This window comes from Carettochelys insculpta, chromosome 14, assembly GCF_033958435.1.
Source record: "Carettochelys insculpta isolate YL-2023 chromosome 14, ASM3395843v1, whole genome shotgun sequence".
Classification (NCBI taxonomy): Eukaryota; Metazoa; Chordata; order Testudines; family Carettochelyidae; genus Carettochelys; species Carettochelys insculpta.
Window position 1 is genome coordinate 39,285,712 of NC_134150.1, and position 15,459 is coordinate 39,301,170.

At 40.1% G+C, this 15,459-nt stretch overlaps 1 protein-coding gene across 1 annotated transcript; it reads left to right on the forward strand.

The window, feature by feature from the left end:
* The first annotated feature begins 83 nt into the window (after positions 1 to 83).
* On the forward strand, positions 84 to 15,150 carry EMC8 (ER membrane protein complex subunit 8). Its single transcript, XM_075009100.1, has 5 exons — positions 84 to 511; positions 9,051 to 9,127; positions 13,610 to 13,679; positions 14,222 to 14,316; positions 14,660 to 15,150. Exons 1-5 carry the CDS (start codon positions 305 to 307, stop codon positions 14,817 to 14,819), a joined length of 609 nt encoding a protein of 202 aa, XP_074865201.1. The 5' UTR covers positions 84 to 304; the 3' UTR covers positions 14,820 to 15,150.
* The last annotated feature ends 309 nt before the right edge of the window (positions 15,151 to 15,459 follow it).

Sequence of the window (15,459 nt, forward strand, 5' to 3'; positions counted from 1 at the left end):
AATAGAGAGCGAGGCGAAGGCGAGCGCGCCGCGCCGCGGTGCACGCTGGGACGTGGGCGGATTCCCACTCTTGCCCGCGCCGCCACGGCGCTTTACGACGGCGCGCTTGGCGGCAGCGCGAGGGCGTCGCGTGCGGCGGGGGCTTAGGTGGCAGCCGGCGTCCCGGGGGCCTCACGAAGCCTCGCGCAGCCCGGCGGGGAAGTCCCCGGCGTCCCCTCCCCGCTTGGCCGCCTATGGTGGCCCCCGCCGCGCCGTGAGGGGAGCGCAGGGGAGGCGGGCGGAGCAGGGCGCCGGGCTCCCCAGGATGAAGCTGACCACTCAGGCCTACTGCAAGATGGTGCTGCACGGAGCCAAGTACCCGCACTGCGCCGTCAACGGGCTGCTGGTGGCCGAGAAGCAGCCGCACGCCTCCCGCAGGGACCCGCAGCCCCACACCCTCTTCGTGGACTGCATCCCCCTCTTCCACGGCACCCTGGCTCTGGCCCCCATGCTGGAGGTGGCGCTGACCCTGGTAAGGCGCGAGAGTAGCACTGAGCCCATCGTCAGCGCCCTCACGGCTCCCCGGGGGTGTTAGACCGGCGGGGAAACTGAGGCACCCGTTTCAGTTGCTCCACCCCGTGATCGCGTGTCAGATCAGTGGTCAGGGAGAGAGCCCGGGCGTGGAAAGACGCTCCCCGGCAAAGCTGAAAGGGGGAAGGGTGGCATGTACGTGTCCACAAAGACAGAGACAACTTTATTGCAACCAGAAGTCCTGTGGCACTTTATAGACGAACGCATTTTGGAGCATAAGCTTTCGCGGGCAAAGACCCGTTTCATCAGATGCCTCTGACCGAGCAGGCCTTTGTCCATGGAAGCTTATGCTCCAAAATATCTGTTAGTCTATAAAGTACTGTAGGACTTCTTGTTGTTTTTGAAGTTGCTACCTAACTAGGCTGCCTCTCTGAACCTTATTGCAGAGACAGAGAGACGTTCTGAGATGAATATAAGGGTTGAGAGAGATGCAAGTTCTGCCTTGTGAAAGGGCTTGTAGAGTGAGGTGTAGGAAAGTAGGTTTACATGCAGACAGTTTCTGCACACTGCACTAGTTTTCACTGTGAAAACTGCCTCAGCTAAGAAATACAGCTTCTCTGCTGTTAATGTAGAGCATCTACAAGAGGAAGCTAACAGTGATAGCAGTATAATTATAACAGCATAATTCCCCAAGCGGCCATATTTATTCTAATGTACTCCTTCCAAAGTAATAGAAACTAAATCAAAAAGGCATGCAGTGGGTTATCGAAATATAGCTAGATTACTTTAAGTTCATGCCTTTGGTTTTACTGGTATAACTTTTCTATGTAGATAAGTTCTATTTCCTAATTGCAGGTAACACCTTTTAAATTGTTTTAGCTGGTCATGTTGTAAACAGGAGTTAAACATTGTGTACACTGTATACTGCAAATGTGTTCTTTTTTTCATTTTTTTGAGACAAGGTAGATGAGGTAATATCTTTTATAGGACCCCATTTTGTTGGTGAGAGACAAGCTTTCATGGTTACATGTCACTCTTCACATCTGCTTACTGTACTCTTAGGGTATGTCTGCATACCAAATATAAACATGCAGTGTTCCAGCCCAAGCCTAGAAGTGTACACAGCAATGAATCAGCGCCACCATCTGATTTGGCTGGCACTAGTTAGCTGTATTTTTTCTTTACTGTGTAAATATACCCAGAGTGTCACAGCTAAGTACAAGGGGAAATAAATAAATACTGCATAAATAGTTGATATAAATCACAAGGAACCCTTCAAGGTGAAGTGGCTAGTGTGATAGGGAGTGGGTTAGTCTGGGTTTGTAGGTTGGGTTTGTGTCTTTGTTCAGTCCATTATTCTTAGTGTCTGTCAGAGTTATGAATTTAAGCCCCCAGTCTCGTCTCTTGAAGTTTTTTTTTTTGTGTAAAATTCCTTTCAGGATGCAAAATGAGAGGTCAGATGCAGAGTGTTTGGTTTGTGACATGTATTCGTACAGAGGTGATGGGGTTGTTTTTATCTTCTATTGTTTTTCTGTATGAATTTGTTTGATAGTGCAGTGGTCGACTCATTTCACCCACATACTTGTTGCAGCATTTAATGCACTATATGAGGTACACCACATGTTTTGATGGGAATGTGTGGGACCCAGAGGTCTTGAAAGATGTATTGTGGTCTAGTGTCGATCACTGTATTAATGAAGATATGTTAGTGTTTCAGCAGGTTTTTCAGCTGTTGTGGTGTGCTGTGACCTGATCTGTGCTTCTAATTGATTCTGATGATTACACATAGGTCACAGGAATTGCCAAACTGGATCAGATCCAAGGTTCATCTGGTCCCTGTGCTGTTTGACAGTAGCCAGCCACAGATGCTGCAGAGGGAAGAATGAGAACCTCACAATACGTACATTTGGGGTAGTCTGCTCTCCACGTTATGGCTACATCTACACAAGAATCCTCTGTTGACAGAAGTCACCGTTGAAAGGGATTTCCCAGCAAAACTTCTGTCGGCAGATTACATTTACACACAAAAGCAGAGCGAAAGAGCAAGCCACTCTGTCAACAGAAAGCAGCCAGACTGCCCAGCTCCCTCTGACAGAATGGCTGACCAGAAGCTCAGCAAACAGGGCTGCCAGGTACAGAAGCCCTGTCTGTCAACAACAGGGCCCTGGTGCATCTGCAATAGATGGCTATTTTGTCAACAGAACACTGTTGAGAGAAGTGTGGTACCTGAATGGGGAAAGGTATAATGCTGCTGGTGGATGTGCTGGGTTTTGTCAACAAAGTGTCAACAAAGCGCCTTTGCTGTGTAGATTCTCCATGTTTTTTTCTGGTAAAAGCCGAGGTTTTGCCAGGAAAAGCCGCTCATACAAGCGTGGCCTGTGCATTATCCTGGTCTCTAACAAAAATTGGCTTAACCCCTGAAACACAAGTTTTAATACACCATCCTAAATCTATTCTAGTGACTTATAACTTTGGATATTTATATGGCTATCAAGAATAGCTAGTCCTTTTTTGAGGCCTTTAAATACTTGACACCAGAGAGCTCTAGTTTAATCATGTGATATTAAAAAGGTATTTCTTTCTGTAAATGCACCAGTTTTTCTTGGTCAATACAGGGCCGCAGAAACTAAAGATATAAAATTTGATGTAGTTAAAGAACAGGATTTGCAGGAGATGAGGGTCCTCTTCCTATATCTTCTGTGAATTTGCTGTGACACTCTGGGTAATTCAGAACATTTCTACATTACAAAAACGTCCAGTGGTATAATTCTTCAGGTGTAGTTACATTAGAAGAAACCCCTAATGCTGATACGGTGTACTTGTGCAAATTAGGGATTACACCACTGCAGTTACTGTGATATAATCTGGTAAAATGCCAGTGTAGTCAAATTTGTGTGAATTTCTTTATGTAGATGTGGTCTTGTCAATTATAAGGCTAGTCAACTTTAAAAATCTTATCAAGGGCCCACAGCCTCTTGCTCTGTTTGTACAAAGACTAGTATTTGTGTAATAGCTTATTGAGTTAAATTTTACTGGTCCTGTGCACATAAATTAAGTGTACAGTGTTGACAAGCAAAAAGTGTGGCCTGGCTTAAGAAACAAAATAAGGCTCAGTTCTGAAACATGGGTGCCCAGACATGGATTTTCAGGTACCTAAATACAGATTTTTGTCCTGTCTTGCATGCTGATACATAAAGGTTGGATCCTAGTCCCCATGTAGAAGCCACTGAGTTCAGTGGGGTTTTGTGTGAGTATAGGGGTCCACTCACTCCAAGCTCCTTGATTTGGACCTTAAATATTTAACTTCAAGTGTCCAAAAACGAAAACTGAGCCGGTGGTAATGATGTCTCTTAGTTTTTAAAATGGCTGGACACGTTTGTAGAATTTCCAGTTACTGGAGGCTGAAACAGCAGCGCTTAAACAAAATGATGTCAAAACAAAAAAGCAGTAACCAAAATGAAGGGTAGTTGTCTTTTGAGAAAGGCCCACTCTGGCTTGATGAGTTCAACTAGGTGACAGTTTTTGTATGTTAGCACATTTTCAGTGATTAAAGCATAGTTACGTACTCATTTCATAGAGCTTGCTCCTTAAATACCTCAGGCTATGTCTATAAATACCGTGGTGCATCAGTGCTGATGCAGGTTCATCACTGCAGCATGTCTCTATGCTCTGCTGATCTGCAAGTGGAAGAAGCTATGACAGCAGATGAACCCCTTTGGTCCTCTCCTTCTCCAGACCCAGCTCCGCTCTTGGCCCTAGCTCATGGGGCAGTGTGGGCAGTTCACGTTGTCGGGAGGGCAGAGAAGGAAAAGAGAAGGTACAGCATAAAAAGTTTGGGAACCACTGGCTTAAAGTGTGCAAGTTCTCCCAAGTGCAGTGATGTGTGTTTCGGTATTTGACCTGTGTCAGAAGCACTGTTTTTCTAGTTAAGATCCTAAGCTGTTAAGGGGGGTGTCTTTGTTTTCTTATATCCTGATTCCACACTGTGTGGCATGCAGAGGTACTGCTATATCCCCACAGAGCACAGCTGACTTCAGTGGGGTCCCTGTGTGGGCAAGTAGCTTCCAAGGTTTTTTTTAAAAATGAAATAAAACACCTAAGAGTGTTATGGATTAAAGCCCCAATCTTGCAACCATGCTGTGCATTGGGGAACTCCTCTGCCAAGCATTTTGCTCTTTCTTTTTTTTTTTTTTTTTTTTTCATTTGGAGATCTGGGGGAAAATGAGAGACCATGCCATTACAGGACGATTCAACTATGTAAAAAGGCATCCTCGTCATGGAAGAATTTTTTTTAAAATCCAAAATTGGTCTCTGACCTGTAACAGGTCCCCATGGGAAGCTGATTACAAGAGTTGGATCTTAATCTTCATATGCTGTTTCTTACCCAGCTGAAAAATTGAACTATTAGTACATTATTTAACTTAGGACTCCTGAAAATCCTGAATTTATTGACTTTTCACTTTTTTCATACTCTAGTTATAGATTTTTAAAAGCTAAAGACATGAAATCTCTGACTTTCCCATTGTTAGTCAATTTTTTGCAAGCCCTAACGTGAATCTTTTGCAACCTCATGAAGCTGGGTTGGACTTGTCAATGTGACACAAACTTAGAGCACAAAGCCTCTTGCTCTATTTGTACAAAGACTTGAGATTTGTGTAACAGCGCATGGAGAGAAACTGTACTGTGGTTTTTAAAATGGAGGCTCGTTTGCATGTAATGTGGTAATATTAATACATGGGAAGTCCTGAGTTAAGGAGCCATCTTAAGTAAGCAAGTCAATGACAGTCATGCAGTTAGTTAAGGCTGATGTTCTTTTTTAGAAACACATAGCTATCCAAAGACTCTTGCAGCATTGTTTGAATTTAACGAGGAATGTATTTATTTTTCAGAGCCTATTACCATAAACTTTTCTGGGGTGAGAAGCTTTACCCTTGAGGTGAATGAACTGCTTATGTGAATGAGGATTTTTAGGCGCAGGCCCTCAGTGAACAAAAATTTCTGTTGTTTTCTGGGTTGTGTATAGGCATCAAATCAAGTTAATGTCTTCCCAATCTAATTTTTAGTTTAGCGGGTACGTTTTCTGTGCCAGACTTGTTCATTTTCAGAAAGTTCTGAAAATGAGTATTTAAGGAATGCCCAAAAAAACCCTGTTGATATAAAAAGGCAGTTGAATTGATGTCATAGCTCCGTTTCAAAGTACACGTGGGGAAAGAAACACGTATGGAGCCAGTAGTCTCTATGGGCACAACAGCTTTAAATGATAAAATTGCAGTGTTTAACTAGGCTTTTTCAGCAACAGGATTGGACGCAATAAAGTTGCATGATTCTTAACTTGCACATGTGTTTTGAATTGGAAATCAAGTAGTTCTTAAAAAATTTGTTACAAAAAGTTTCAGATGCTGCCTTTTGCTCCCCCAGCCAGTTGTTGTTTTACAACTACATTTTCACTTTTTATAAACCTCTTCCCTGATGCAGTGCTGTTGCTTTCCACTGACTGGTTGTACATGAGCATCAGTGACATTGCCTGTATGCTTCAGCTTTTCATATACTTGCAAATCTTTCAAAATCCTCCATTGTTGCATTACTGTGGGTGAAGCTCCTCTTCAGGTAGCAATGTTGGAAGCCCTGCAGGAAGACTCTCGGCTAGGGTAAGCTGACTTAAGTGGAGCTGTGACTAGCTGAGGATCTGCCCCTGGGGTATACTGGGCAGGCCGCTGGCCTCTTTACCTTTTACAGCACTTCGACATCTACAGATGGAAAGCACTATGTGAGAGCAAGGTATTTTTATCGCTTGTCTCATATTGATCTGGTCTCATCAGGGTTAGAAACGAGGGATGGAAATGTCAGTGGAAGATGGGGTTACCATTTGTGGTATTGCAACAGTGTGAAATTTCATAAAAAGTGCTAGCGTCAGCCCAGCGAAACTGCGGCTGAATTCAAAGTTAGCAATCTTTGTTACAGAAGAAAAAAAATTCACTGAGTACAAGTTTACTTTAAAAAGGAAACAGACAACTTAAAAACTAGACTTGTTTGAAGTTGCTTACGCTAACCTACAGAGTAAAAATATCAGACAAACTGAATTTTTAAACTGACAGTTTCCATTTTAAAGTAAATTTGTGTCAGGGTTGCTGGCTCCAGTGCTAAAGTTTTAGACCACTAACAATTAAAATTGAAATCATAAACCTTGAACTAATGTTTATAATTGTTCCAGTTAAGGGCCAACGGCTGCTTTAATGCCAGAAGGTGACATTTTATTAAAACATTTAAAGCCGTGTCATTCCCTGTGGATAAGGGATTATTCACATGGCTTTTTTTCTGCTCAGACATGCTAATACTGTAATTAATCCCTAAACATGAAATTGTTTTGATTTGCAACGTGCCAGAGTTCAACATTAGATACACTTTAGAATCCATTTTAATCAATCTATTTGAGTTTTTAACTGCATAGTAATTGGAAGGGAAGCACTAGCTATATTCTCTGCCTACCAGATTTCTGGATTATGTTGGCCTGGTAATCTTAATTATGAGCAAAAGGAATGGTATATGCGTATTTTCAAAACAACAGAAATAATGAACCAAACTCAGAGCTGATATCCATTGTTTTCCTTCTGTTTTTTTCTGCTTTACACCAGAACTGAATTTGTCTCCTTTCACTCAAAAAAGCTGTGTAGATGTCATAGATTTTTGCATGTGCATATGTGATGCCTTCTTTATAGAACAAGGGAGCATTATGATCATCTAGTCCAGTGACTCTTGACCTTTGCAGATTGCTGTCCACCCTTTCAGGAGTCTGATTTGTCTTGTGTACCCCAAGTTCAACTAAACTTTAAAACAACTTGCTTGCAAAATCAGACCTAAAATACAAAAGCGTCACAGCATACTGTTACTGAAAACTGAAAAAAGCAGTCAAGTAGCACTTGAAAGACTAGCAAAATAGTTTATTAGGTGAGCTTTCGTGGGACAGACCCACTTCTTCAGACCACAGCCAGACCGGAACAGACTCAATATTTAAGACACAGAGAACCAAAAACAGTAAGCAAGGAGGACAAATCAGAAGAAGATAATTTGCTCACCTTGATTGTCTTTTTCTGATTTGTCCTCCTTGCTTACTGTTTTTGGTTCTCTGTGTCTTAAATATTGAGTCTGTTCCGGTCTGGCTGTGGTCTGAAGAAGTGGGTCTGTCCCACGAAAGCTCACCTAATAAACTATTTTGCTAGTATTTAAAGTGCTACTTGACTGCGTTTTGTTTTGGTAGTGTATAGACTAGCACGGCTTACTCTCTCTGTTACTGAAAACTGAAAGCTTACTTTCTCATTTTTTACTATGTAATTATAAAATAAATACCTTGGAATATAAGTATCGCACTTATTTCAGTGTATACTACATAGACAAGTATAAACTAGTCATTGTTTGTATGAAATTTCAATTTGTATGTTACTATTGTTTTATATATAACCTGTTGTAAGACTGGGCAAATATCTAGATGAGCTGATATACCCTCCAGAAGACCTTTGCATACGCTTGAGGTTGACCATACCCCTGGCTGAGAACCACTGATCTAGTTTAACCTGCTGTCCAATGCAGGCCATTGAATTTGACTAATTCCTCCATCAAGTCTGCGTTTTTTGTAGTGGAGCTACAGCAGATATTTAGGAAGGCATTTGATCTTGATTTAAAGATTTCAAGTGATGGGAAAATCCACTTAACATCCCTCGGTAAATCATTCCAGTGTTTAACTACCCTCACAAGTGAACTATTAAGAAAAATAATCTTGTATTAATGCAGGTCTCTCTAGCAACAGTTCAAAGAATGAGACAGCGGTCAGAATTGTCATATGTTTCAGTTTTGGAGGCATCAGTTGCTTTTTAAATTAAACGTTTGATAATTTTAACACTGAATTTTACTATTTTGAGCAAAATGGATGCAGTTATCTTGTAAAGTGGGGTGATAGTCTCACTGTTGCTCTAGCTTGAAATAAGTTACACAGTTTGCTTTGTGCAAATTCAGAAAGTTATTTTGAGGCATCTTCTTCCGAACCTGGGACAGGCTACACTGCACCAGAGATCAAAATAAGTGGTTTTCGGGAATGAAATGCCACACTCAAAATAGCCCGACTGTTTTGAGCACCATGTTTATCTGTGGGGTGTCTATTTCAGGATACAAATGTATCCCAAAATAGGAAGCATGGTATAGTCTTAGTTTAACAGCATATAGGCAAAGACCTAAAATTCAATGCCAGTGGTTACTCAAGGCACTTCAGAAAAAATTATTTTGTTTGAGTTTCAGATTGCCTGTCACAATTCAGATATCTTCTTGTTCTTTAATTGCATCAGCACTTTTATATATCTTTTCCCCTAGTATTTGTCTTTTCCTGTGTTTGGAGCTAAGAATGTTAGCATTTGGTTAACTTCATTAGCAATAAGCTGACATGTTATAAGGTTTCAATGACCATTTTATCCTCAGGAAAGATGTATACTTTCTGATCGCTTCTGTATGTGATTTTATTTCTTGGTTCATAATTGTTTTAATTACTCTTTCAGATTGATTCTTGGTGCAAAGAGAATAGTTACGTGATAGCTGGATATTATCAGGCTAACGAGCGCGTGAAAGATGCCAGGTGTGTTGTTGCAGTATCTCCTCCTGTTTACTCACTCGTGCTGCATTTTGTACTATGCTAACAAAAATAATTGCACACATAATCTGTGAATGTGGTTTAACTTTGACAACTGTCATGTGGTTTCACCTTGTTTCATTAATGCTGTTGGTGATCTGTGAAATGTCTTTTATGTGGTCTCAAACCTCCATTTTTCCAGAAGTACTCTTACAATGTAAATGTTCCAGAATTGCTGGATGTTTCAGTGCTTGCTAATCAGTTTAACTGGCAGATAGTAGGGAAATCAGCAGAATTCACAGATGTATTTACTTGAATCTGTACATGAATCTGTAGATCTTTTGGAACTCATTTTGAGGTGACTTAATCCCTATCAAATTACTTAATTCCCTTTAATTTTTTTATGAAGCTCTTTGCTGCTTAGTCATGGAATTATCTTGCAATGGTGCACCATGTAAGTAGGGAATAGACATAATTTCTTACTCAGCACTTGACCCAAGAATACTCTTTATTAAGTTGGAACATTGTCAGCAGTTATTTAGGTATTTGAATCTCATTAAGTCAGTGGGAATTAATGCACTTTTGAAAACAGAATATAGGCTTCTAATTCACTCATGCTTGTTTTTGTAAATTTTGCATGAAATGTGCTCACTATAAATTAACTTTAGAATTTTAACTTGCATGTTAATGCTTTTTAAAAGAAAAGTCCACTGTAAATAGTTTGTAGGTAAGACATAGTTAGTACACATCTAGACCAGAGAAATTTTCATTACTGTAACTACACTGCTATGTATAGAGTATATGGCAATACACATCTCATAGAGCCAGAAGGGACCTCGGGAGGTTATTGAATCCAGTCTCCTGTCCTCCTAGCAGGACCAAGCACCATTCCTGACAGATTTTTTTTTTAATCTGTTTGCCCCAGCCTGCTCAAGGATTGAGCTCACAACCCTGGGTTTAGCAGGCCAGTGCTCAAACTACTGGGCTATTCCCCCCCGCCCCGCTCCGCCCCGCCCCGCCCCGCCCCAAGTAATAGTAGTGAGTATGCAGTCATGGTGGTGGACATTCCTATTATTGGAGATATACTTTGCCAGTGTGAGAGGGATTCTTGAATTGTAGCTTATACATTAGTATAATCTACACATTGAAGGTTTGTGTTATACCAATATAAAAATGAAACCCGCTATACACCACGCATTTTATTTGCAGCCATATCAGAAACACTGTGCTTTTTAAGATGAAGTAGCGGCACAATGGATTGTTGTCCATTTTGCTCTACAACAGTGACACACAATACAGTGTTACGTAGGGCTCTTTATTTCATCATGTGGTATTTTGGGGGAAATCTTCAAAATCACACTCACTCGAATCTGAAACTGCATGCCTTATCTTAAAACTGAGCAATTCTAGATTTTTCCCTCATTAATTCAGCTCCTTAAATAACCACTAAAAGCCATCATAATTGACTATATTTTAAGTTTATACAGGTACATTGAATATTTTTCCCATGTTTAAATCATTAATCTTATCCAGTAGGAATGCTAATTGGAGGACATAAATGTTTTTCATTTTGAATCAATATTAACATCTTGTTCCAAGTAAAACACTTTAATTTATTCAGGCCATTTTTTTATGCAAAATCTCTTCTAGTCTTGAGGGTTATCTCCAAATAAAAATTCTCATGTCTCTGAAGGTATCAGGGAGCTGAGGGTTTACCATTTGATCAATAATGAATTAGGTGTAAACAGATTTTCTTTCAAATCTACTAGTTATAATGAGGGAGAAGATTTACTTCTGCCTTACTTTAATACTATGTGTGCTTCAGCATATGGCTTGCTAGAGACATTGCTGTTGACCTTCACATTGGCACAAGACCAGCAGGACATAAAAGATATTATCATTATTAAGTTCTTCATATGCAAATGGGTAACTGGTCCCTAACCCTTTTAGAGAGTCAAAAGTCCCAGTAAAGATGGAAATTGCTGAAAAAATACCACAGTTCATATATTGTTGGTTTTTTCAGTATACACGCTATTTCTCTCTAGCTATATTACTGTGGTCTGTGGAGGATATTAAGGTGGTCTGCACAACCGTTTGTCTCAGGTGGTGATGCATCTGTCACTGTTAAAGATGTGATGCATTCATCTGATAACAACACAGTCTGGGACACTTTAAGACTTGCAGAGGTATTTTCAACCAACTGAACTGAGACACACACCTGTTTGCACCCAGCACAGCTTTATTTTGGATAAATTCACCTGTGATTGGATTGTCTCCACCAAAACTAAAGGAGTGGCTCACAAAGGACAACAGAACTGAACTGCAGAGTGACCTGAGGAGAACAAAGCAGCAGTTGCTGCAGGCAGTGAGGGGAGATTTGAGACTACTGAATGTAAATCTCTAAATAGAGAGAAAAGAAAAATAGCGAGTCTGCAAAGCAGTTAAATTCTTCCACAGCCTAAGTAGCCACAAATATCCCAGTAAAGTGAACTTGTCATCTGAATGTTATTTTAATACTTATTTCATGGAGCCAAGTTGCTGCAGAGAAATTGTGCATTCAGAATAGTGAGAATGAAGGTAAGGTGATACGCAAGAGGATCTGTAGTAAAAGTTTTCCACATAATAAAAGTTTAGGGATCACTGCTCCTGACTTAATATTTGGAACAAAGTAAATCCATTAAAGACTTGAAGAAAACATGAGGAGCACATAACTTAGCTCTTCCAAGGAATGTGCTTTAGATGTGCTTGGGCAATATGCAGGCACTTACTCACTTTAAACTTACTAATTTGTTTGCAAAGATAATACACTTGCCCCACACAGTGGCTATCACCATTAGCATGTTAAAGAAATACCACTTCATTCGCTTAATAGTGCAACTGGGCATTGGATGAGTTTTAGATGTAGATTGGAAAGCAAGTTTAGAAATCTCCTTTTCCAGGCCCCTGGAGATAGCCATGATATTCTTGATCTGATGTAAGGTTTTGGAAGATTCCAGCTGTTGAATTTACATGAAGTCTGAATAACCATTTACTGTAGAAAAATCATGGAAACGTAGGTCTGGAAAGAATCTTTGGAAGTCAAGTCCAGCCCTGTGTTCTGAGGCAGGCCTAAGTGTGTCCAGCCCATTCCTGACAGGTATTTGTCTAACCTGATGTTAAAAACCTCCAGTGACAGGGATTCCATGACTTCCCTTGTAAGCCTGTTCCAGAGCTTACCTACCTTCATCTTTAGAAAAGTTTTTCTTAATTAACTGCCTTACTGCAGATTAAGCCCATTACTTTTCGTTGTGCCTTAGGTGAAGATGGAGAACAGTTGACCCATGTCTTCAGGGTAACACTCCTTAACATATTTGAAGAGTTATTGTATCAGGTCAACCTTAGTCCTATTTTTCCCCCCCTCCTGGTCTGAACCCACTCTTTCTAAATATGTCCACTCATAGGTTAGGTTTTGTAAAGCTTTGTATTGCTTCTACTGTTATTCTCTGGACATTGTCCAGTTTGCCCACTTCTTCCTAAAGCGTGGGACCCAGAATCAGACGCGGTACTCCAGCTGAGGCCTCACCAGCGTCAAATAGAATGGGGCGGTTACTTTTGTTGCCTTACATAGGACACTGCTATGAACACACTCCAGAATGTTAGCGTCTTTCACCCCTGCATCCCATTGTTAACTCATATTCAGTGTGTGATAATCCCACAACTGTTTCAGCAGTATTATGATCTAGACAGCTATTCCCCATTTTGTAGTTGTGTATTTGATTTTTTTCTTGCCTAATGGCAGACTACTTCACTTATCTTTATTAAATTTAATCTTGTAGAATTAGACCAACTTGCCAAATTGTCATTTTGAATTCTAATTTTGGCCTCAAGTGCTTTGACTCCCTCCAACCTTGTTGTCCACCTGCAAATGTTAAAAGCATTCTCTCTAATCTAACATTCAAGTTGTTAATGAAAATATTAAACAGAACCAGATTCCAAACTAACCTCTTTGGGACACCATTAGATACATCTTCAAAATTTGCTAGTGAACCATGGATAACTTCTCTTTGAGTACAGTCTTTCAGCCAGTTATGCCATTCACCTTATGGTGATTTCATATAGACCACATTTTCCTGGTTTGCTTTTGAGACTGTTGTATGTGACTATAACCAAAGCCTTATTAAAATCTATATCTTAACTGTGTTCCAGCCGTGGACATGATTTATCTTGATCATATGCCAAAGAGAGATGTTTTAGTGTTTTCTTAGCCTTCGGATATAACCTGAGCTTGCCCCTGGATATACAGTGCCTTCCTTTTTAATTTGTATCTTGTAAATTTTCCTTGAAACAGTAGCTTTAATAAAATTCTTTCAGTCGGCTTAATACTTTATTCCTGTTTGCTACTACGCTTTTTTTTTTTTTTTTTTTTTTTGTCATGTCTCTTCTCAGCTCTTATTTCCTACTGGTTTCAGCTGAAATATATAGTACAATTAACTCGACCTTCTTCTGTAGTCCAAACCAGGTCGCTGAAAAGGTAGCCTCCAGGATTGCAGAGGGCTTTAATGACCCAGCACTCATAATGGTATATAATTTCATTTATTTCTTTTATGATTATAATCACAATATTGGAGTGAGCATTTAAATCTCATTTCTTGGCTCTGTTACGAGTAACGTGATGACTAACTTGCTGAGCCCTCAGAGTGCCTGGGGGGAGTCCCTCTCAGGGCATTCAAGCAATCTGTTTTGGCCAGCAAAGCAGTTGCTATGTTCTCAAGGGAGCCTGTTTCTGGCCCTCCTTGATCATGGAAAGATCTGTTGCATTCTGGGTGGGGGAGTAAAGGAGGCATAGTCTTCTACAGCCTTTCATGACATAATGGCTTACCTTCTCAATTGGGCAAAAGCAGTGATGGGCTACAGTGGAATGTTAGTGGGTTAAAAGAAACCACTTTAGAGAACTTAAAAATTGGCATTTCAGAAGCAGCCATAGCATGAAACAGTGAGTGGATTAATGGAGGTGACTGGAAGATGATGTTGTTGTGTTTGAAACCACAGTGTCGTTTTTATACCATCTCTTTCTTTGGGATTTTGAAAGAAAGACTGTGATTTGTTTCTGTTGCCTGTTAGGTGGATAACAATAAATTTACGATGGAGTGCATAGAACCTGCCATTCATGTGTATGAGCATCACGAGAACAAATGGAGATGCAGAGACCCACATTTGTGAGTAATATATTTGTATCGAGGTTGTGATCAAAAGCTGTTTCTTTGTATAAATTGCTTTAAAGGAGCAAAATTGTCTTATTACACTTGAACAACATAATATACAGAATGACCGTGTAAGTAGAAAACTAGTCGTAATTGACCATGTCGTGGAAGTTTTTTGTTTTTCGTAAAGTTGAGAGATAACATTTAGCTTATAAAAACAAAGCTCCCTCAAGATTTTGCCGCCTCAGCTACAGTTCTGTTGCATAGTACGGTGGCTTGTTTTCTAATTGAAAGAGCCAATGGAGATTGCTTGTTTTCCTTTTGAGGACTATTAATTCCTAGTTATTTTACATTCTAGTGATTATTGTGAAGACTGGTCTGAAGCCCAGAGAATTGCTGCATCTCTCTTGGACAGCAAATCCTACGAAACCCTTGTGGATTTTGATAATCACCTAGATGACATCCGGAATGACTGGACGAACCCAGAAATCAACAAAGCTGTCTTACACCTATGTTAGAGAGGCTTCCACTGACTGATTTATGGGCATTTCCACTATGCTGAAGATACTTTAAACAAATCTTTTTGAATGTAAATAGTTATATTCGGTACCTTCTGGGGAACGCTAACAGATTATAAAATCGGCATGTCACTTGGCAAAGGTAACATGCCCATAAGCAGTCAAATCTTTTCAATGAGAATCCTTAGCAGAAGTGCAAACTCTTGGTGATAGCCATCATGGTGGAGTCCTTCCCAATTGTGGTAATTATTGCTATAATCTTTAAAACCAGAACTACTTCTGTTTTTGTCCACATTGTTCATATTAAAAAGTTTTGACTAACCTTTTATAATCTTTAGCGAGAATAAATTTTAAAGACTTTTATGGAAGATCTTTCAAAAATGAATCTTGTCCTTCGATGAGATGGTTTTTAAACTCTTTAAGTCACAAACTCGTAAACAAAATCAGGTGGTAACTGGTGTTTTGACCTGGTTCTTAACTGGCATTATACTGATGCAGTGGAATAATGCTAACTACTAAAGATTATACTCTGTGCCCAGATTGCATATGTTGTGCAGCAGTTTCCCATATCATAGCTACAGAATAACAAACCCTGAAAGCAATATTCACAAATGCTGCAGAGATTCTCAACCACACGGCT